Source organism: Pristiophorus japonicus, chromosome 3 (assembly GCF_044704955.1).
Source record: "Pristiophorus japonicus isolate sPriJap1 chromosome 3, sPriJap1.hap1, whole genome shotgun sequence".
NCBI lineage: Eukaryota > Metazoa > Chordata > Chondrichthyes > Pristiophoridae > Pristiophorus > Pristiophorus japonicus.
In genome coordinates this window covers 234,763,717-234,788,322 of record NC_091979.1, presented here as the reverse complement: position 1 = coordinate 234,788,322, position 24,606 = coordinate 234,763,717, and the positions used below count along the sequence as shown (strand labels likewise).

General features: G+C 47.8%; 1 protein-coding gene across 1 annotated transcript in view; it reads left to right on the top strand.

The window, feature by feature from the left end:
* cdc25d (cell division cycle 25 homolog d) overlaps positions 1-24,606 on the top strand; it is a 64,971-nt gene that overhangs the window by 28,448 nt on the left and 11,917 nt on the right. Inside the window, exons 6-10 of the mRNA XM_070876439.1 lie at positions 2,639-2,704; positions 4,554-4,706; positions 12,030-12,125; positions 13,209-13,271; positions 16,632-16,730. Coding sequence (XP_070732540.1) covers positions 2,639-2,704; positions 4,554-4,706; positions 12,030-12,125; positions 13,209-13,271; positions 16,632-16,730 — 477 coding nt within the window. The remainder of the gene's footprint in view (positions 1-2,638; positions 2,705-4,553; positions 4,707-12,029; positions 12,126-13,208; positions 13,272-16,631; positions 16,731-24,606) is intronic.

The following is a 24,606-nucleotide window of genomic DNA, read 5'->3' as shown; positions in this document are numbered from 1 at the left end:
GCCCGTGTCCTAACTCGCACCAAGTCCCGCTCACCCATCACCCCTGTGCTCGCTGACCTACATTGGCTTCCGGTTAAGCAACGCCTCAATTAAAAAATTCTCATCCTTGTTTTCAAATCCCTTTGTTGCCTCACCCCTCCTTATCTCTGTAATCTCCTCCGGCCCTATAATCCCCCTAAACTTTTGCGCTCCGCCTACTATGGCCGTTTGAACATCCCCGATTTTAATCACTCCACCATCGGTGGCCGTGCCTTCAGCTCCCTGGGCCCTAAGCTCTTGAATTCCCTACCTAAACTTCTCCGCCTCTCTACCTCTCCTCCTTTAAGACGCTCCTTAAAACCTACCTCTTTGACCAAGCTTTTGGTCATCTGCCCTAATTTCTCCTTATGTAGCTCGGTGTCAAATTTTGTTTGATAATATTTGTGTGAAGAGCTTTGGGACGTTGTTCTATGTTAAAGGCGCTATATAAATGCAAATTGTTGTTATCAACACAACACAGGTGATAATCAGAATAATAAGAGCCTGTTTGATTCAAACTTTAAATAATCTTTTTGAAAGAAAAACTCAATTGTAATGAGGAAATCACTTTGTCTATCTGATTTAATGCACTTTCTGAAGTGTATAGATCAGAAAACTAAAGATACAATGGATATATAATCAATTGCCTGCCCCCTTTTCTTTTCCTCTCTCCTCACACAGCCTCTCTATTTAAAAAAATAACTCCGTATGTCTTTTACCTGAAAAAAAGATTCAAATCATTTTGAAAAACCTTTGAGCAGAAACTACAAGAAGGTAAAGAACCAATGTTCCCCAGTGGAGCAGACTGAACCGTACTGATACATCTTGGCACAATCCAAAGTCAGATCACAATGTCACAATTCTAGGCAAAATTACCAACTCCAATCCCAGGCTTCTGGGAGAGGCTGCGGCCTTTAAGAAAAAAAACTTTAATAAAATCACCAAAAAACCCCCACAAGAAATAATTCAATTGATGAATGTAGTAGCATTATTATCAAATATTCAATTTTAAATTTTGTGTAAGCTCTTATTTTTGGACATTAGGGGATAGAAATTCACCTCCCCGTGAAACGGGGCGCACCTATCGTTTTCGAAGTGTTCTGGCTGTCGCAATGGATTTGGCGCCTATCCATCAAAATTCAGCCCTTCGTATTTTTTTTTCCAGTAGGGTTGAAGTGGCCTCATCTTGGGAGCGGAGCGTAGTGGGCGTCACTAACGGGGTGGGCCGGCGCAAGCTCTGCTTATTTTTAAGTTAGGTCCACTGGGCCACCAGGGAGGGTTTCGGCCAGGCCATCGGTCTGGTATCCAAGAGGGTGGGGTGTGTGTCAGGCTGCCTGTTGGCGGCCCGGCCGAACCTGGGGGCATAATTGTCGGGTCTGACCTGGCAGTCGGCAGACAACAAAAGATAAAATGGCGCCCTTTAAGGGCGGCCATGCCGCCAACCAACAAGGCCCAACAAGGAGTGCACCGACACAAAACGCTGTCAGGGGCACTGGCTGGCAACCGGAAGACTTTTGGAGGAGAATTTGCCTCCCGGGCGGCTCCGTTTTGGTGCATACTTTGATGACATCGTTAAGGACGCATCTGTAGAAGTTGGGGGAGCGGAGCGGATCGTCACAACGCTGCAAACAGCCCTGAGGTGTATTTCACGATCGCTGGCCAGTCCGTCGCAAGTCGGCGGCCATTCCACACCACCCCATGGCCGCCGCTTTAATATCAGCCTTACCGGGAGGCCAAATTTCGGCCTCTAAAAATTTCAGTTAGTGAGAAAACAAATGGTAATTGAAAAAATTTTCAGGAAATATTTTCAGAGCGAAGTGGGAAACGTCTGCCCAGATCGTGCAATCGGAGTGAAGTCTTTACAAAGATAAAACCCGTAACAAATATGGACATGATAACGCACAAAGAAAAAAATTGACACAACCGTGTGACAAAAAGGTGCCGACAGGGAGTCAAGTAGCAAAAACAGGAAGTGGCTGCAGATGTGAGAATTTTGTTGAAAAGAATATAGGTGTTTGGTTTTGTAGATTGCGATCTCCTCCTATATGCTGACAATGAGCCTTGGCTCGGTAGGTAGCACCCTTGCTTCTTGGATCAGCACTGAGACCTTTTGTGTAACTGCATTAGACTCGGTCACAAAAAGCAGGATACTGAAAATGAAGAAAATAGGTTCAAGTCCCACTCCAGAGACTTGAGCACAAAAATCTAGGTCGACACTCCCAGTGCAGTGCTGAGGGAGTGCTGCACTGTCAAAGGTGCCGTCTTTCGGATGAGACGTTAAACCGAGGCCCCGTCTGTCCTCTCGGGTGGACGTAAAAGATCCCATGGCCACTATTTCGAAGAAGAGCAGAGGAGTTATCCCCGGTGTCCTGGGCCAATATTTATCCCTCAGTCATCATCAGTAAAACAGTTAATCTGTTCATTATCACATTGCGGCATGTGGGAGCTTGCTTGTGCACAAATTGGCTGCCACGTTTCCCACATTACAACAGTGACTACACTTCAAAATGTACTTCATTGGCTGTGAAGCACTTTGAGACGTCCTGAGATTGTTAAAGGCCCCAAATAAATGTAAGTTCTTTCTTTTCTTTCTAAAACTTTCACTGGTTTAATTGCATAGAGAAGACTCCTGGATAAAATACAGATGAAGACAGAGGGAAATTTGCAACAACCAGAAAAGGAAAATGTGAGATTGAACGCTCCATCTTTTTATTTTGTTTTTGCTCGCGGTTATTTTATCTCCTATTCTGCCCAGCTGCTGGTGGTGGCGGGGTCCAGTTCTAAAACTGGCTGGGCATTTCATATCATAGAATCATGGAAATTTGCAGCGCAGATGGGGGCCATTTGGCCCATTGTGTCTTTGCCGACCAAAAAAGAGCTATCTAGCCTAATCCCACTTACATAAGATCATTAAGAAATAGGAGCAGGAGTAGACCCCTCGAGCCTGCTCCGCCATTCAATAAGATCATGGCTGATCTGATCTTGGCCTCAACTCCACTTTCCTGCCCGCTCCCCATAACCCTTGACTACCTTATCATTCAAAAATCTGTCTATCTCCATCTTAAATATATTCAATGACCCAGCCTCCACAGCTCTCTGGGGCAGAGAATTCCACAGATTCACGACCCTCTAAGAAAATTAATTCTTTCTCATCGTGTTAAATGGGCAACCCCTTATTCTGAAACTATGCCCCCTAGTTCTAGATTCCCCCATGAGGGGAAACATCCGCTCAGCATCCACCCTCTCAAGCCCCCCGAGAATCTTATGTTTCAATAAGATCACCTTTCATTCTTCTAAACTCCAATGAGTACAAGCCCAACCTGCTCATATTTTCCTCATACCGACAACCCCTTCATCTCAAGAATCAACCTCGCGAACCTTCTCTGAACTGCCTCCGATGCAAGTATATCCCTCCTTAAATACGTAGACTAAAACTGTACACAGTACTCCAGGTGTGGCCTCACCAATACCCTGTACCGTTGTAGCAGGACTTCCCTGCTTTTATACTCAAAACCCCTTGCAATAAAGGCCAACATTTCATTTGCCTTCCTGATTACTTACTGTACCTGCATGCTAATTTTTTGTGTTTCATGTACGAGGACACCCAGATCCTTTCCAGGTCTTGGTCCGTAGTCAAGTGCAGATCCAAGTACCCCAATATGATAAGGATTTCACCCTTTCAGGCAATGAATTCCAGACACGCAACACCCTCTGGGTGAAAACATTTCTCAACAACTCCCCTCTAATTCTTTCTGCTACGTCTCCCACATGTTCATTCTTCGCGTGAGCCATGATGGTGAGCGTTGGCTATTCAGCTGTTGAGTTGTCAGATCCTCTCCCCATCTGGGTTACGCACACATTTTGCAGCAAAACTCACCCGGTACTGATCAGGAGCAGGAATCCTGGCTCAAAGATCTTCCTCTCCCTATCCCAGAGACAACAAGGTCAGTTATAGCACTCCAACAGCCCAATCCAGCACAGATCAACTCAAGACAGACCTTGGATGGAATTTGCGATCTACGTAGTCTGGATGGGTCAGTACCATACTGGGTGGTTCATCTGCCCACAGAACCATTGGGGAACCCCATGCATGTGTTTGATGGGACAATGTAGAGGGAGCTTTACTTAGTATCTAACCCATGCTGTACCTGCCCCTGGGAGTGTTTGATGGGACAGTGTAGAGGGAGCTTTACTCTGTATCTAACTCGTGCTGTACCTGCCCTGGGAAATTTTGATGGGATAGTGTAGAGGGAACTTTACTCTGTATCTAACTCGTGCTGTACCTGCCATGGGAGTGTTTGATGGACAGTGTAGAGGGAGCTTTACTCTCTATCTAACCCCGTGCTGTACCTGCCCGGGGAGTGAGACTGAAATTGCAGAATATTGTATTCCTCAGCCCCCACGATCCCCTCTTTGCTGAGCACATTCCCACCTCAAATGTTAAGTTAGAATCTTTGTCTAAATTCAATTCCATGCCTGTGGAGTTCTCTCTGATCTGAATAGTTTGCTGTTTTGCTTGATTCCCCTCCCGACAGGACAGTAGCCACGCGCGACGGGGGTCTGCTGTCTCCTTCCCTCTGACCCAGCTTAGCGGAAAACGCACCGAACAAGAAAACGGACATCAAACTCCAGCTCAGAAAAAAAGGAAAAGCAGCTTCCGTGGGAACTGGGAGACGGAGCGGAGATGGGTAAACGTTTTGATCCGCGGGGAAGCTGTTATCGCTGCCTTGGTTACTGATACGTCCTTATTACACAGTATAAATGCACACGAGGCCCATGCTTGAGAGAAGGTCAGTCTGTGACCTGTCCTTTATTCCTTAGCACTCAAGTCATCAAGGTGGGTGGAGCTTCCCCTTTTATACCTGAAGGTCCAGGTTAGGAGTGTCTCCCACCTCGTGGTCAGTGTTCTCACGGTGTACAACTTAGGTCAGTTTATACATGGGTTACAATGCTGGTTGAATACATGACATCACCTCTCCCCCAAAGTCTTATTGGGATCACAGGTTGAGTCTCTCTGGTGGTTTACGCTCCCTTGTAGAGCGCCTGAGTTGGGGCTCCGGTTGTTGGGCGCTGGCCTGAGTGTCTGCTGTTTGCAGTGCCTCAGGCCTGTCCGGACTGCCCACAGTGACTGGGCTCTCCTCCCTTTGTTTCCGGTGTTCGGTCACCTGTGGTGGAGTGAACTCTATATCGTGTTCTTCCTCTGCTTCTTCTATGGGGTTGCTGAACCTCCTTTTTGTTTGATCCACATGTTTGCGGCAGATTTGTCCATTGGTAAGTTTAACTACCAGAATCCTATTTCCCTCTTTGGCAACCACAGTGCCTGCGAGCCATTTGGGCCCTGCAGCGTAGTTGAGGACAAAAACAGGATCATTTACATCAATACATCGCGCCCTCGCATTCCTGTCATGGTAGTGATATTGTGACTGGCGCCTGCTCTCGACAATTTCTTTCATGGTGGGGTGTATAAGGGATAATCGGGTTTTGAGCGTCCTTTTCATTAGTAGCTCTGCGGGTGGAACCCCTGTGAGCGAGTGTGGTCGGGATCTATAGGCCAACAGGAGGCGTGATAAGCGGGTTTGTAGGGAACCCCCTTGGAATCTGAGCATCCCCTGTTTGATTATCTGCACTGCTCGTTCTGCCTGGCCGTTTGAGGCCGGCTTGAACGGTGCCGTTCTAACATGGTTAATTCCATTGCCTGCCATAAAGTCCTGGAATTCAGTGCTTGTGAAGCACGGGCCATTGTCGCTGACCAAGATGTCCGGTAGATCGTGGGCGGCGAACATTGCCCGTAGACTTTCTACCGTGGCAGAGGATGTGCTTGAATTTAAAATGTCACACTCGATCCATTTGGAGTAGGTGTCTACTACTACCAAAAACATTTTCCCCATGAAAGGACCTGCGTAGTCCACATGGATGCGTGACCAAGGCTTGGCGGGCCATGGCCAGGGGCTAAGGGGGGCTTCCCTGGGCGCATGGCCCAGCTGGGCACACGTGTTGCACCTGCGAACACAAAGTTCCAGATCTGCGTCTATCCCTGGCCACCAAACGTGTGACCTGGCAATTGCCTTCATCGTGACAATGCCCGGGTGCCCATTGTGAAGTTCTCTGATAAACACCTCTCTGCCCATCTGGGGCATGACTACGCGGTTTTCCCACAGTAGGCAATTGGCCTGAATCGAGAGTTCATCCTTGCGCCTGTGAAATGGTTTAAATTTCTCAGGGCATGCCCTGTACGTGGCTGCCCAGTCCCCATTCAGGACACATTTCTTGACTAGAGACAATAGCGGGTCTCTATTTGTCCAGACTTTAATCTGACGTGCTGTCACGGGTGAGCCTTCGCTTCCGAAAGCTTCAACAGCCATGACCATCTCAGCACCATGCTCGGTAGCCCCCTCAGTGGTGGCTAGTGGGAGCCTGCTGAGTGCATCGGCGCAGTTTTCGGTGCCCGGTCTGTGCCGAATTGTGTAGTCATAGGCAGCTAACGTGAGTGCCCACCTCTGTATGCGGGCCGATGCGTTTGCATTTATGGCCTTGTTGTCGGCCAAAAGGGACGTTAGGGGTTTGTGATCTGTCTCCAGCTCAAATTTCCTGCCAAACAGGTACTGGTGCATTTTCGTTACCGCATATACACATGCAAGCGCCTCCTTTTCTACCATCCCGTAGCCCCTTTCTGCCTGGGACAGACTCCTGGAGGCATAAGCTACCGGCTGTAAGTGACCCTTGGCATTGACATGCTGCAACACACACCCGACACCATAGGACGACGCATCGCACGTTAACATAAGTTTCTTACATGAGTCATATAGCGTTAACAGATTGTTGGAACATAACAAATTGCGTGCTCTATTAAAAGCTCTTTCCTGGCTGTCCCCCAAGACCCATTTGCGACCTTTGCGTAGGAGCACTTGTAGCGGTTCTAGCAGCATGCTCAATTTGGGAAGAAAGTTACCAAAATAGTTCAGGAGCCCCAGGAACGAACGCAGCTCCGTCGTGTTACGGGGTCTGGGTGCTCTCTGGATCGCTTCCGTTTTGGACGCAGTAGGTCTGATCCCGTCTGCTGCTACCCTCGTCCCCAGGAATTCTACCTCTGGAGCTAGGAAGACACACTTCGCCTTTTTCAGTCGCAGACCTACCCGGTCCAGTCTGCGTAGCACCTCCTCCAGGTTGTGGAGGTGTTCTTCAGTATCGTAACCCGTAATGAGGATGTCGTCCTGAAAAACCACTGTCCCTGGAATCGACTTGAGGAGGCTTTCCATATTTCGTTGGAAGATCGCGGCGGCCGAGCGAATCCCGAACGGACATCTGTTGTACTCAAACAACCCCTTGTGTGTCATGATGGTGGTCAGCTTCTTCGACTCACTCGCCAGCTCCTGGGTCATGTAAGCTGAGGTCAGGTACAATTTTGAAAAAAGTTTGCCACCGGATAGCGTCGCAAAGAGGTCCTCCGCTCTCGGTAGCGGGTACTGGTCTTGGAGTGACACCCGATTGATGGTGGCCTTGTAATCGCCACATATCCTGACCGACCCATCCGCCTTGAGCACCGGCACAATCGGGCTCGCCCAGTCACTGAATTCGACTGGCGAGATAATGCCTTCCCTCAACAGGCGGTCCAATTCGCCTTCTATCTTTTCCCGCATCACGTACGGCACCGCTCTGGCCTTGTGGTGTACTGGTCTGGCGTCCGGGTTTATGTGAATCACTGTCTTGGCCCCGATGAAAGTGCCAATGCCGGGTTGAAATAATGAGTCAAATTTGTCCAGGATCTGTGAGCATGATACTCGCTCCACAGAAGAAATTGCATTGACATCGCCCCATTTCCAGTTCATGACAGCAAGCCAACTCCTCCCCAGCAGTGCGGGCCCGTCCCCGGGACAATCCAGAGTGGCAACCTGATCTCCGAATCTTTGTGGGTCACGACTACGGTGGCGCTGCCGAGCACCGGAATGATCTGCTTTGTGTAAGTCCGTAGCTGTGCGTCAATCGGCGATAATTTTGGCCTCCTGGCCTTGGATGCCCACAACTTTTCGAACTGTTTGATACCCATCAGGGACTGGCTGGCACCCGTGTCTAACTCCATTGATACTGGGATGCCATTGAGGAGCACTTTCATCATTATCGGTGGCGTCCTGGTGTATGAACTGTATACGTGCTCCACATGTACTCGCTGAACTTCAGCTTCCAGCGATTTCCCCCAGTGTCCATTTCTGCAATTTCTGCAGGTATTTTGCTCATCTCTGCAAACTCCGGCTGAATGTATGCCTCCACGCCTCCACGCCAGTCGATCGTCCCTGACTGCCCCTGTTATTGTCCTTGAGTGCACCATTAACAGGTGTTGATGGCCCCATTACTGGCCGCATTGTCCCTTGCAATGGCGTGAATCGCTGTTCAGCTTGCCATTGTCTCTGTCGAACTCCCCCTCTGGGTTCGACTACATGTTGGGGCATGCCTGACTGCCCTTGTCTGCCTGGAGAACTGTGTGCTGCTTTAACAATGTTGAATCTCTGTCCCAACCATTCCTTAACACAGTACCTCTCGTCTGTTCTGCTAGTAGCCATGCTCGCGTGGTTTAAATCCCAGTTTCTTGTCGCCATTGATACGTCCTTACTACATAGTATAAATGCACACGAGGCCCATGCTTGAGAGAAGGTCAGTCTGTGACCTGTCCTTTATTCCTTAGCACTCAAGTCATCAAGGTGGGTGGAGCTTCCCCTTTTATACCTGAAGGTCCAGGTTAGGAGAGTCTCCCACCTAGTGGTCAGTGTTCTCACAGTGTACAACTTAGGTCAGTTTATACATAACATAAGAACATAAGAATTAGGAACAGGAGTAGGCCATCTAGCCCCTCGAGCCTGCTCCGCCATTCAATAAGATCATGGCTGATCTGGCCGTGGACTCGGCTCCACTTACCCGTCCTCTCCCCGTAACCCTTAATTCCCTTATTGCTTAAAAATCTATCTATCTTTGACTTGAAAACATTCAATGAGCCAGCCTCAACTGCTTCCTTGGGCAGAGAATTCCACAGATTCACAACCCTCTGGGAGAAGAAATTCCTTCTCAACTCGGTTTTAAATTGGCTCCTCCGTATTTTGAGGCTGTGCCCCCTAGTTTTAGTCTCCCCCACCAATGGAAACAACCTCTCTGCCTCTATCTTGTCTATCCCTTTCATGATTTTAAATGTTTCTATAAGATCACCCCTCATCCTTCTGAACTCCAAGGAGTAAAGACCCAGTCTACTCAATCTATCATCATAAGGTAACCCCCTCATTTCTCGAATCAGCCTAGTGAATCGTCTCTGTACCCCTTCCAAAGCCAGTATATCCTTCCTTAAGTAAGGTGACCAAAACTGCACGCAGTACTCCAGGTGCGGCCTCACCAATACCCTGTACAATTGCAGCAACATCTCCCTGCTTTTGTACTCCATCCCTCTCGCAATGAAGGCCAACATTCCATTTGCCTTCCTGATTACCTGCTGCACCTGCAAACTAACCTGGAGTGCATCATCACGCCCGGCAACCAAATTTTAATTTGATTTTACGTTTTAAAGTGTAATTTGTTTTCATTGCCGGTGCTTTTAGTGTCCCCCTCCCCTTTTATAGGGGGCACTGGAAAAATTTGATTTTAGCGCCCCAAAAAAAAACCAAAAATAGAAAAAAAAGGAAAAAAAGGGGCCTTGAAAATGTCTGCTGTGTCACCCAGGCGGGTGGCATGGTTTTAATGTTTATGTTTATTTTCAGGTAAACTTAAAAGAGTTTCATGCACAAGGACTCCCAGGTCCCTCTGCACCACACCATTCAAATAATATTCCCTTTTACTGTTTTTTTCCCAAGGTGGATGACTTCACACTTTCCGACATTGTATTCCATCTGCCAAACCTTAGCCCATTCGCTTAACCTATCCAAATCTCCTTGCAGCCTCTCTGAGTCCTCTACACAACCCGCTTTCCCACTAATCTTAGTGTCATCTGCAAATTTTGTTGCACTACACTCTGTCCCCTCCTCTAGGTCATCTATGTATATTGTAAACAGTTGTGGTCCCAGCACTGATACCTGTGGCACACCACTAACCACTGATTTCCAACCGGAAAAGGACCCATTTATCCCGACTCTCTGTTTTCTGTTCGCCAGCCAATTCTCTATCCATGCTAATACATTTCCTCTGACTCCGCGTAACTTTATCTTCTGCAGTAACCTTTTGTGTGGCACCTTATCGAATGCCTTTTGGAAATCTAAATACACCACATCCATCGGTACACCTCTATCCACCATGCTCGTTATATCCTCAAAGAATTCCAGTAAGTTAGTTAAACATGATTTCCTTTTCATGAATCCATGCTGCGTTACAATGGGTTACAATGCTGGTTGAATACATGACAGTTACTTTTTGCCACGATTGCGCAGAAGGGATAATCACTCACCGTCATCACAGGTCACGGCCTGTGTCTGTGATTCCCCCCGACACACGGTGATGGGACGGGGGTCTGTGTCTGTGATTCCCCCCCACACACGGTGATGGGACGGGGGTCTGTGTCTGTGATTCCCCCACACACAGTGATGGGACAGGGGTCTGTGTCTGTGATTCCCCCACACACACGGTGATGGGACGGGGGTCTGTGTCTGTGATTCCCCCCCACACACGGTGATGGGACGGGGGTCTGTGTCTGTGATTCCCCCACACACAGTGATGGGACGGGGGTCTGTGTCTGTGATTCCCCCACACACGGTAATGGGAAGGGGGTCTGTGTCTGTGATTCCCCCACACACACACGGTGATGGGACGGGGATCTGTGTCTGTGATTCCCCCACATACGCGGTGATGGATCGGGGGTCTGTGTCTGTGATTCCCCCACACACACAGTGATGGGACGGGGGTCTGTGTCTGTGATTCCCCCACACACACGTTGATGGGACGGGGTTCTGTGTCTGTGATTCCCCCACACACGTGGTGATGGGACGGGGGTCTGTGTCTGTAATTCCCCCACACACGGTAATGGGACGGGGGTCTGTGCCTGTGATTCCCCCACACACACACGGTGATGGGACGGGGATCTGTGTCTGTGATTCCCCCACACGCACAGTGATGGGACGGGGGTCTGTGTCTGTGATTCCCCCACACACGATGATGGGACGGGGGTCTGTGATTTCCCCCACAATGTGGTGGGATGGGGGTCTGTGCTCGCAGGGTCTTGTAGGAGATCAATTCTTAGCCTCAGAGTCCAAAAGTAGGAGAAGAAATCTAAATCAAACCGGATTTCTGCTCCCGACCACTATCCAGCGACCCCTGGTGCAAAGTGTATGAGCCTATTCATTTGAGGAAAGGATCAGGTACATAAGAAAATAAGAATATAAGAACTAGGAGCAGGAGTAGGCCATTTAGCCCCTCAAGCCTGCTCCGCCATTCAATAAGATCATGGCTGATCTGATCCTGGCCTCAACTCCACTTCTCTGCCCGCTCCCTATAACCCTTGACTCCCTGATCGTTCAAAAATCTGTTAATCACCACCTTAAATATATTCAATGTCCCAGCCTCCACAGCTCTCTGGGGTGGCGAAATCCAAAGATTCACGACCCTTTGAGAGAAGAAATTCCTCCTCATTTCCGTTTTAAATGGCGACCCCTTATTCTGAAACTATGCCCCCTAGTTCTAGATTCCCCCATGAGGGGAAATATCCTCTCTGCACCTACCCTGTCAAGCCCCCTCAGAATCTTACACATTTCAATAAAATCACCTCTCATTCTTCTGAACTCCCATGAGTACTGGCCCAACCTGCTCAACCTTTCTTCATAAGACAATCCCCTCATCTCCGGAATCAACCTCCTGAACATTTGCGATGTCCCCACAGTGGAATAGCCCGCCGAGACTCACATAGAACCAGCTGGGCGAGGTGCCGGAGGGTGTCCGGTGCCCGTGACACCCGTACCCCAGCGACAAGCCAGCACCTTGAGGGAAGAGGATTGCGGGCGATCCCACTGCACTATTCCAATTCTGATTCCTGTCTCTGATCCTTTTTCCAGGTTTATCATCTCCGGCGATGCACCTGCTCCCAGGAAATCGATGCGAAACAAATCCCAGACACGGATGAGAAAGGCCTTATCGGAGATTTCTCTAAAGTAAGAACCATTTCAGGCCCCTCCTCTCCCTTCATCTTCCGCTCCCTGTTATTCCCTCCCCCTCTCCCTCCTGCTCGCAGTGTAGAGGGAGCTTTACTCTGTATCTAACCTGTGCTGTACCTGCCCTGGGAGCGTTTGCTGGGACAGTGTAGAGGGAGCTTTACTCTGTATCTAACCCGTGCTGTACCTGTCCTGGGAGTGTTTGATGGGACAGTGTAGAGGGAGCTTTACTCTGTATCTAACCGTGCTGTGCCTGCCCTGGGAGTGTTTGATGGGGACAGTGTAGAGGGAGCTTTACTCTGTACCTAACCTGTGCTGTACCTGCCCTGGGAGTGTTTGATGGGGCAGTGTAGAGCGAGCTTTACTCTGTATCTAACCCGTGCTGTACCTGCCCTGGGAGTGCTTGATGGGACAGTGTAAAGGGAGCTTTACTCTATCTAACCCCGTGCTGTTCCTGTCCTGGGAGAGTTTGATGGGACAGTGTAGAGGGAGCTTTACTCTGTATCTAACCCCGTGCTGTTCCTGCCCTGGGAGAGTTTGATGGGACAGTGTAGAGGGAGTTTTACTCTGTATCTAACCCCGTGCTTTCCTGCCCTGGGAGTGTTTGATGGGACAGTGTCGAGGGAGCTTTACTCTGTATCTAACTCATTGCTGTACCTGTCCTGGGAGTGCTTGATGGGACAGTGTAGAGGGAGCTTTACTCAGTATCTAACCCCGTGCTGTTCCTGCCCTGGGAGAGTCTGATGGGACAGTATAGAGGGAGCTTTACTCTGTATCTAACCCCGTGCTGTTCATGCCCTGGGAGTGTTTGATGGGACAGTATAGAGGGAGCTTTACTCTGTATCTAACCCGTGCTGTACCTGTCCTGGGAGTGTTTGATGGGACAGTGTAGAGGGACCTTTATTCTGTATCTAACCCATGCATACCTGCCCTGGGAGTGTTTGATAGGACAGTGGGTACCTGAAATTGGGAAATGCTGCATTCCCAGCTGTGACGTCCCTGACCTTGGGCGAGATGAAAATTCACAACAGAATGGAGGATTGAGGCAGGTGTTGACTGTTGTGTCCTTGTTCCTTGCTCTAGGCCTGTGTTCTGCCAGTGGAAGATGGGAAACATCAGGATCTGAGATATATTTCAGCTCAGACAGTGAGTATCACAATGACGGTGGGAAAAATTAGCAGCTTGCTGCCTCCCGATTGTTCAATCGGCAAAGACTGTGTGGGACTGAGCCATACACCAAGGAACCCCCCAGGTCCCATTCTAGGCCTTGGTTTGAGCGAGCTGAGGTGCACGTAGCAGTGGTTCCCTCCGCCCTAGTGCCCTAGCCCTTACTTAACAAATAGGAGCAGGATTCGGCCATTTGGCCCCTCGAGCCTGCTCTGCCATTCAATAAGATCATGGCTGATCTGATCTTGGTCTCAACTCCACTTCCCTGCCCGCTCCCCATAACCATTGAGTCACTTATCATTGAAAAATCTGTCTGTCTCCACCTTAAATATATTCAATGATCGAGCCTCCACAGCTCTCTGGGATAGATAAATTCAAAGCATCACGACCCTTTGAGAGAAGAAATTCCTCCTCATTTCCATTTTAAATGGGCGACCCCTTATTCTGAAACTATGCCCCCTAGTTCTAGATTCCCCCATGAGGGGAAACATCTTCTCTGCATCTACGTTTGTCAAGCCCCCTCAGAATCTTATACATTTCAATAAGATCACCTCTCATTATTCTAAACTCCAATGAGTATAGGCCCAACCTGCTCAACCTTTGCGAGGGTAAATCAGCCAGGGTTTGTGTGGATGTCGGTTCGAGGGCAGAGTCGACAGGAACAGGAGGAGGCCATTCAGCCCCTCGAGCCCATTCCGCCATTCACTTAGATCATGGCTGTTTTGTATCTTAACTCCATCTAACCACCTTGGTCCTGTAATATATTTGCTTCATGGGTTCTTTGCCTAAGAATTCATAGCAACACGTTGCTATTAAGAACTAGTTGGTTTATTAACAAAGGTTTAACAATCACACTACACATTACCAGTTCATCCACTCGGCTCACAACTGCATACCTCATCGTGGATGAACTAGACCTAACTGACTAGGGTTTTATTGAGTCTTGTGAACATCACGTGGCTGGCTAAGCCACTCACAATTCAACAGTTCTACAAACCTGAGGTCATACTCATAGATGCATATATTACAGGTCCCATAAGATGCATATATTACAGGTCCCATAACCCTTAATACCCTTACCTAACAAATATCTATCAATCTCAGTTTTACATAAGAACATAAGAAATAGGAGCAGGAGTAGACCATATGGCCCCTCGAGCCAGCTCCGCCATTTAATACGATCATGGCTGATCCGATCATGGACTCAGGTCCACTTCCCTGCCCGCTCGCCATAACCCCTTATCCCCTTATCGGTTAAGAAACTGTCTATCTCTGTCTTAAATTTATTCAGTGACCCAGCTTCCACAGCTCGCTGAGGCAGCGAATTCCACAGATTTACAACACTCTGAGAGAAGAAATTCCTCCTCATCTCAGTTTTAAATGGGCGGCCTCTTATTCTAAGATTATGCCCCCTAGTTCTAGTCACCCTTATCAGTGGAAACATCCTCTCTGCATCCACCTTATCAAGCCCCCTCATAATCTTATATGTTTCGATAAGATCACCTCTCATTCTTCTGAATTCCAATGAGTAGAGGCTCAACCTACTCAATCTTTCCTCACAAGTCAACTCCCTCATCTCCGGAATCTACCTAGTGAACCTTCTCTGAACTGCCTCTAAAGCAAGTATATCCTTTCGTAAATATGGAAACCAAAGCTGTACGCAGTATTCCAGGTGTGGCCTCACCAATACCCTGTATAGTTGTAGCAAGACTTCCTTGCTTTTATACTCCATCACCTTTGCAATAAAGGCCAAAATTCCATTGGCCTTCCTGATCACTTGCTGTACCTGCATTCTAACCTTTTGTGTTTCATGCACAATACTCCCAGGTCCCGCTGTACTGCGGCACTTTACAATTTTTCTCCATTTAAATAATAACTTGCTCTTTGATTTTTTTTCTGCCAAAGTTTTGAAATTGACCCCCGCCTCAAGGCTTTTGGGGGGAGAGAATCCCAGATTTCCACTACCCTTTGTGTGAAGAAATGTTTCCTGACATCACCCCTGAACTGCCTGGCTCTAATTTTAGGTTTATGCCCCCTTGTTCTGGACTCTCACACCAAGGAAATAGTTTCTCTCTATCTATCCAATCAAATCCCTTAATCATCTTAAACACCTCAATGAATTCACCATCTTTCGGATGAGACTTTAAACCGAGGCCCGTCTGCCCTCTCAGGTGGGCGTAAATGATCCCATGGCACTTTTTCGAAGAACAGCAGGGGAGTTATCCCTGGAGTCCTGACCAATATTCACCCCTCAAACAACATAACAAAAACAGATTATCTAGTCATTGTCATATTTCTGTCTGTGGGAGCTTGCTGTGCACAAATTGGCTGCCGCGTTTCCCACATTACAACAGTGACAAGACTTCAAAAGTACTTCATTGGCTGTAAAGCGTTTTGAGACATCCGGTGGTCGTGAAAGGCGATATATAAATGCAAACCTTTCTTTCTTTCTTAATGATTATCTACTCAAGGGAATACAAGCATCTTCTATGCAACCTGTCCTGATAATTTAACTCTTTTAACCCCAGTATCATTCTGGTGAATCTATGCTGCAATTCCTCCATGCCCATTATATCCTTTATGAATGCAGTTCAGCTCTGATGGCTCCACTGGTCGAATAGCCTGCACACACTCGCTGTGCAGGCCCTTGATTAAACTCATGCTATTCAGGGTGAGAGCAGCCGGGCTCCGTGGAGTCCGTGTTCCAGCAAGAGGCACCATCTCAACGGGAGCAGGAGAGGAGAAAATTGGATCATTCCTCGACCGAGCATTTGGTTTTAGGGTTGTGCCAGGCCCCTCACTATCTGCTCCCCACTCGATGTTGCTGCTGCGGGAATGTTCCCGTGCTTATTTTTCCAACCTTGTCTTCATCCGCACCATGCCCTTCCTTTGGGTCTCTGACATAATCCAGGCTGATGCTCCCAGTGCACTGTCGGAGGGGCAGTGCTGAGGGAGCACTGCACTATCGGAGGGACAGTGCTGAGGGAGCGCCGCACTGCCCGAGGTGCCGTCTTTCGGATGAAACATTAAAACAATGCTCTAACTGCCCTCTCAGGTCGATGTAAAATCTCCCGCGGCACTATATCGAAGAAGAGCAGGGGGAGTTATTCCCGGTGTCCTGGGTCAATATTTATCCCTCAATCAACATAACAAAAAAACAGATTATCTGGTCATTATCACATTGGTGTTTGTGGGAGCTTGCTGTGCGCAAGTTGGCTGCCGCATTTCCCACATTACAATAGTGACGACACTCCAAAAGTACTTAATTGGCAGTAAAATTTTTTGTTGTCTCTGCATTAGAGAGCAATGATCTCACTGCTATACTGGGATGTTTTGCAGGTGTCAGCTTTGCTGGGCGGGGAGTTTGACCATATTATCGATGAGTTTGTGATAGTAGATTGTCGCTACCCATACGAATATGATGGAGGGCACATCAAGGTTTGTTTCTTACTTATTGTTTATGGCATGCGGTATTGCTGTTTGTATGTTTCTCGCTCTCCTCATTTCAGATTCTAGATGGTTGTCCCTTTCACTCCATCTTATTCCCCCCCCCCAAACAGGTGGACAAGGGAGAGTGCCCTAGTGCCGATAATAATGGCTGGGTATTGGCTGAGAAAGACCCGGGGAGGCTTCTCCCTCTGGGATATTTTACTCACTCTGTCCCTCTCTCTCACTGTCGCCCGTAATGCATTGCCGAGAAACCCACCTCATAGAAACCAGACCTGTCATTCCGTGGTATGGTTCCTGTAATGTATGTATGCCTGGGTTTACCTGCCACCAGGGGGAGCAACCTTCGGAGGTCATTGGGCCACAGACACACACGTGCAGCCCTTGTATATAAAGAAAGCCTCCATGTTTAATCCTCACTTTGAGAGCTAATAAAGTAGAGTCAGGTTGCACCTGATTGAGTTCAAGGTACTAAGCCTTTTGAGTTATTGCATACACAACATTTGGTGACAAGGCACAATACGAACTTTCACACACAAAAAGAAAAATGAGCACCGTTGGAATCCTGGAGCGATTCGTGGAGGGAGAAGACTGGGAGGATTTTACAGATCGCCTCGACCAGTACTTCGTGGCCAATAAGATGGATGAAGATGCTGACGCAGTTAGGCACAGGGCGGTTTTCTTCACGGTTTGTGATCCAAAAATCTATGGCCTCATAAAGAATCTGCTCTCACCTGCACGTCCAACAGAAAAGACCAATGAGGAATTGTGTGCTCTGATTCGGGACCATCTCAAGCCTAAAGAAGGCATCATTATCTCGAGATAACGCTTTTACAAGCATGTTCATTATGAGTGCCAGGATGTAGCGGAATTTGTTGCTGACCTGAGACATCTCGCTGGGCCGTGTAAGTTTGGAACCGCGTTGGAAGACATGCTGCGCGACGTCTTTGTAATAGGCTTAAACCCGAGGTGATCCCGCGGAAGCTGCTGGCTGTGGAGACGCTGGATCTGAGCAGGGCCATTACGATCGCCCAGGCTTGCCTGACCACGGTCGATAGTACAAAGCAGATATCCTCGCAGAGTCGGAACTCCACAGCAAGTACTGTGCACCAGATTGTGTTGTCGGTTGGCAGAGGTGCACCTGGCAGGGCCCACCCGACTGTGTTTGCGAAACCTGTAGCTGCTCGAAGTTCGCCATTGGGCATGAATCCGATTTCACCCTATTGGCGTTGTGGAGGCAATCATCAGCCTCATCAGTGCCGTTTCAGACAGTATATTTGTTGAGGCTGTGCGAAAATGGGCACCTTCAGCGGATGTGTTCACAGCTCAGCAAGCGTGCTGCGACATACCACATGGATAATGATGACCGATCCGGAGCGGATCCGGCAATGCGGAATTGTGTGCTCTGATTCTGGATACCCGAGGAGGAAGTGTATAGTGTACATTTGTTCCTGACAAAGAGCCAACCGATAATGATTGAAGTAAAATTGAACGGCGTGCCGGTATCAATGGAATTAGACACAGGTGCAAGTCAGTCAATTATGAGCCAGAGGACTTTCGAAAAGCTGTGGGACACCAAGGCCGTGAAACCCAAGCTGAGTCCAGTAAATGCAAAATTGCGTATCTACACCAAAGAGCTCATACCAGTGATTGGCAGTGCAGCCAATCAGAGCCTCCTGCTAAAGATCATGGAGCTGTCCGCTACACCACAGTATGCCTGGGAACGAATGCTGGGAGGATTTAAACACAGTGCAGCAGTCAAGGTGTCGTACGATGGGGCAGTTCATGATCTGTGGATTGTTCTAGGCAATGGTCCAACGCTGTTCAGCAGGAGTTGGCTCAAAAAAATAAAGTGGAACTGGAACGATATTAAAGCTTTGTCATCGGTGGATGACGCTTCGTGTGCTCAAGTGCTGAGCAAATTTCCCTCGCTGTTTGAACCGGGCATCGGCAACTTCACGGGAGCCAAGATGCAGATCCACCTGGACTCGGATGCAAGACCCATCCATCACAAAGCCCGGGTGGTCCCATACATGATGAGGAAAAAGGTCGAAATCGAACTGGACAGACTCCAACATGAAGGGGTCATTTCACCGGTCGAATTTAACGAATGGGCTAGTCCCATTGTTCCTGTGCTGAAGAGTGATGGAACTGTCAGGATTTGTGGAGACTACATGGTTACGATCAACCGAGTTTCAAAACAGGATCAGTACCTGTTACCAAAGGCTGATGACCTGTTTGCAATGCAAGCCGGGGGAAAGTCGTTCACCAAATTGGATCTTTCGTCGGCCTTTAAAACAGGAGCTTGTTGAATCATCGAAGAAACTTACGTGCATCAAAACGCATAAAGGGGCTGTTCATTTACAACAGGTGTCCTTTCGGAATTCGCTCGGCTGCAGCCATATTTCAGAGAAACATGGAGAGTTTATTGAAGTTCGTCCCTGGAACTGTGGTGTTCCAAGACAACATTCTGGTCGCAGGTCTTGACACTACCGAACATCTGCACAACCTGGAAGAGGTTCTACATCGTCTGGACAAAGTGAGGCTCAGACTGAAACGTTCAAAGTGCGTCTTTATGGCACTGGAAGTCGAATTCCTGGGAAGGAAGATTGCTGCAGATGGCTTCATACAGACTCGAAAACAGAGGCCATCAAAAATGCACCCAGACCCCAGAATGTGACGGAGCTGTGTTTGTTCCTTGGTCTTCTCAACTATTTCGGTCATTTCTTATTAGAGCCATTGCACATGCTGCTCAGAAAAGGCGACAACTGGGCTTGGTGTGCATCTCAAGACAGGGCCTTTGAAAAGGCTAGAAATCTGCTTTGTTCCAACAAATTGCTGGTACATTATGACCCGTGCAAGCGTTTAGTATTGGCCTGTGATGCTTCATCACATGGGGTTGGTTGCGTGCTCCAACAATCCAATGAATCGGGCAAACTACAACCCATTGCATATGCGTCGAGAAGCATGTCTAAAGCGGAAAGAGCCTATGGCATTGTAGAGAAAGAAGCTTTAGCCTGCATATATGGGGTTAAAAAGGTGCACCAGTATCTGTTTGGGCTTCGTTTCGAGCTTAAAACCGATCACAAGCCGCTCATATCTTTGTTTTCAGAGCATAGAGGTATCGATACCAACGCGTCGTCCCGCATCCAGAGGTGGGCACTGACATTATTTAAGAACATAAGAACATAAGAATTAGGAACAGGAGTAGGCCATCTAGCCCCTCGAGCCTGCTCCGCCATTCAATAAGATCATGGCTGATCTGGTCGTGGACTCAGCTCCACTTACCCGTCCTCTCCCCATAACCCTTAATTCCCTTATTGCTTAAAAATCTATCTATCTTTGACTTGAAAACATTCAATGAGCCAGCCTCAACTGCTTCCTTGGGCAGAGAATTCCACAGATTCACAACCCTCTGGGAGAAGAAATTCTTTCTCAACTCGGTTTTAAATTGGCTCCTCCGTATTTTGAGGCTGTGCCCCCTAGTTCTAGTCTCCCCCACCAATGGAAACAACCTCTCTGCCTCTAGCTTGTCTCTCCCTTTCATGATTTTAAATGTTTCTATAAGATCACCCCTCATCCTTCTGAACTCCAAGGAGTAAAGACCCAGTCTACTCAATCTATCATCATAAGGTAACCCCCTCATTTCTCGAATCAGCCTAGTGAATCGTCTCTGTACCCCTTCCAAAGCTAGTATATCCTTCCTTAAGTAAGGTGACCAAAACTGCACGCAGTACTCCAGGTGCGGCCTTACCAATACCTTATACAGTTGCAGCAACACCTCCCTGCTTTTGTACTCCATCCCTTTCGCAATGAAGGCCAACATTCCATTTGCCTTCCTGATTACCTGCTGCACCTGCAAACTAACCTTTTGGGTTACCAAAAAGAGTTTCATAAAAGAGTTTCATGCACAAGGACCCCCAGGTCCCTCTGCACCACAGCATGTTGTACTTTCTCCCCATTCAAATAATATTCCCTTTTACTGTTTTTTTTCCCAAGGTGGATGACTTCACACTTTCCGACATTGTATTCCATCTGCCAAACCTTAGCCCATTCGCTTAACCTATCCAAATCTCCTTGCAGCCTCTCTGAGTCCTCTACACAACCCGCTTTCCCACTAATCTTAGTGTCATCTGCAAATTTTGTTGCACTACACTCTGTCCCCTCCTCTAGGTCATCTATGTATATTGTAAACAGTTGTGGTCCCAGCACTGATCCCTGTGGCACACCACTAACCACTGATTTCCAACCGGAAAAGGACCCATTTATCCCGACTCTCTGCTTTCTGTTCGCCAGCCAATTCTCTATCCATGCTAATACATTTCCTCTGACTCCGCGTACCTTTATCTTCTGCAGTAACCTTTTGTGTGGCACCTTATCGAATGCCTTTTGGAAATCTAAATACACCACATCCATCGGTACACCTCTATCCACCATGCTCGTTATATTCTCAAAGAATTCCAGTAAGTTAGTTAAACATGATTTCCCTTTCATGAATCCATGCTGCATCTGCTTGATTGCACTATTCCTATCCAGATGTCCCGCTATTTCTTCCTTAATGATAGTTTCAAGCATTTTCCCCACTACAGATGTTAAACTAACCGGCCTATAGTTACCTGCCTTTTGCCTGCCCCCTTTTTTAAACAGAGGCGTTACATTAGCTGCTCTCCAATCCGCTGGTACCTCCCCAGAGTCCAGAGAATTTTGGTAGATTATAACAAATGCATCTGCTATAACTTCCGCCATCTCTTTTAATACCCTGGGATGCATTTCATCAGGACCAGGGGACTTGTCTACCTTCAATCCCATTAGTCTGTCCAGCACTACCTCCCTAGTGATAGTGATCATCTCAAGGTCCTCCCTTCCCACATTCCTATGACCAGCAATTTTTGGCATGGTTTTTGTGTCTTCCACTGTGAAGACGGAAGCAAAATAATTGTTTAAGGTCTCAGCCATTTCCACATTTCCCATTATTAAATCCCCCTTTTCATCTTCTAAGGGACCAACATTTACTTTAGTCACTCTTTTCCGTTTTATATATCTGTAAAAGCTTTTACGATCTGTTTTTATGTTTTGCGCAAGTTTACCTTCGTAATCTATCTTCCCTTTATTGCTTTTTTAGTCATTCTTTGCTGTTGCTTAAAATCTTCCCAATCCTCTAGTTTCCCACTAACCTTGGCCACCTTATACGCATTGGTCTTTGATTTGATACTTTCCTTTATTTCCTTGGTTATCCACGGCTGGTTATCTCTTCTCTTGCCACCCTTCTTTTTCACTGGAATATATTTTTGTTGAGCATTATGAAAGAGCTCCTTAAAAGTCCTCCACTGTTCCTCAATTGTGCCACCGTTTAGTCCTTGTTTCCAGTCTACTTTAGCCAACTCTGCCCTCATCCCACTGTAGTCCCCTTTGTTTAAGCATAGTACTCTCGTTTCTGACACAACTTCCTCATCCTCAATCTGTATTACAAATTCAACCATATTGTGATCACTCATTCCAAGAGGATCTTTTACGAGGAGATCGTTTATTTTTCCTGTCTCATTACACAGGACCAGATCCAAAATGGCTTGCTCCCTTGTAGGCTCTGTTACATACTGTTCTAAGAAACAATCCCGTATGCATTCTATGAATTCCTCCTCCAGGCTACCCCCTGCGATTTGATTTGACCAATCGATATGGAGGTTAAAATCCCCCATAACTACTGCCGTTCCTTTTTCACATGCCTCCATTATTCCCTTGATTATTGCCCGCCCCACCATGAAGTTATTATTTGGGGGCCTATAAACTACGCCCACCAGTGACTTTTTCCCCTTACTATCTCTAATCTCCACCCACAATGATTCAACATTTTGTTCATTGTAGCCAATATCATCTCTCACAACTGCCCTGATATCATCCCTTATTAACAGAGCTACCCCACCTCCCTTCCCTTCCTGCCTATCTTTCCGAATCGTCAGATACCCCTGTACGTTTAATTCCCAATCCTGGCCACCTTGCAACCATGTCTCTGTAATGGCCACCAAATCATACCCATTTGTAATGATTTGTGCCATCAACTCATTTACTTTATTTCTAATGCTGCGTGCATTTAGGTAGAGTGTTTTCATCCTAGTTTTTAAACCATGATTTTTAGTTTTTACCCCTCTTGCAGCCCTTTTATATTCAGTGGTCCTTTTTGTTTCTTGCCTTTGGTTTCTCTGCCCTCCACTTTTACTCATCTCTTTTCTGTCTTTTGTTTTTGTCTCCTTTTTGTTTCCCTCTGTCTCCCTGTATTGGTTCCCATCCCCCTGCCATATTAGTTTAACTCCTCACCAACAGCACGAGCAAACACCCCCTAGGACATTGGTTCCGGTCCTGCCCAAGTGCAGACCGTCCGGTTTGTACTGGTCCCGCCTCCCCCAGAACCTGTTCCAATGCCCCACGAATTTGAATCCCTCCCTGCTGCACCACTGCTCAAGCCACATATTCATCTGTGCTATCCTGCGATTCCTACTCTGACTAGCACGTGGCACTGGTAGCAATCCCGAGATTACTACTTTTGAGGTCCTACTTTTTAATTTAACTCCTAGCTCCTTAAATTCGTCTCGTAGGACCGTATCCCTTTTTTTACCTATGTCGTTGGTACCAATGTGCACCACGACAACTGGCTGTTCTCCCTCCCTTTTCAGAATGTCCTGCACTCGCTCGGAGACATCCTTGACCCTTGCACCAGGGAGGCAACATACCATCCTGGACTCTCGATTGCGGCCGCAGAAACGACTATCTATTCCCCTTATGATTGAATCCCCTATCACTATCGCTCTCCTACTATTTTTTATGCCCTCCTGTACAACAGAGCCAGCCACGGTGCCATGAACTTGGCTGCTGTTGCTCTCCCCTAATGAGTCATCTCCCTCAACAGCACTCAAAACAGTGTATCTGTTTTGCAGGGGGATGACCACAGAGGACCCCTGCACTACCTTCTTTGTACTACTCTTCCTGCTGGTCTTGCATTCCCTAGCTGGCTGTGGATCCTTCTCATGCGGTAAGACCAACTCACTACACGTGCCACTTATGTCATTCTCAGCATCGTGGATGCTCCAGAGTGAATCCACCCTCCGCTCCAATTCCGCAACGCGGTCCATCAGGAGATGGAGGCGGATACACTTCTTACACATGTAGTCGTAAGGGACACTGGAAGCGTCCCTGAGTTCCCACATGGCACAGGAGGAGCATATCACGTGACCGATCTCTCCTGCCATGCCTTAACCCTTAGATACCCTTAAATTGGTAATAACAATGCTACAGTTTACTTACTGATATAAAAATAAAAAGAAAAGCTACTCACCAATCACCAGCCAATCACTTACCCCATTGGCTGTGACGTCACCTTTTGATTCCTTTCTACTTTTTTGCTTTCTCTCCCGCTGTAGCTGCACAGGTACGCCTTTATAGGCTGCTCCGACGCTGCTCCCGCCTCTCACCAATTGCCGCTGACTCTCGAGCTCCCGCTGGGCCTTTTATAGGCCGCTCTGACGCTGCTCCCACCTCTCGCCAACTGCCGCTGACTCTCGAGCTCCCGCTGGGCCTTTATAGGCCGCTCCGACGCTGCTCCCGCCTCTCACCAACTATTTGCCTATGATTATGTCACTCGCCATAGACCAGGCACCAGGAATTGTGCCAATGCATTGAGCCATTTACCGTTGCCCACGCCGGAGGTGAAAACGCCACAGCCCACAGACCTACTGTTGGTCATGGATGCCTTTCAGAGTGAAGGGTCACCTGTCACTGCTCAACAAGTTAGGACCTGGACCAGCCAGGATCCGATCTTATCGGTTGTAAAACGTTGTGTCCTTAGTGGTGATTGGTCGGCCATTCCCAGGAAAGT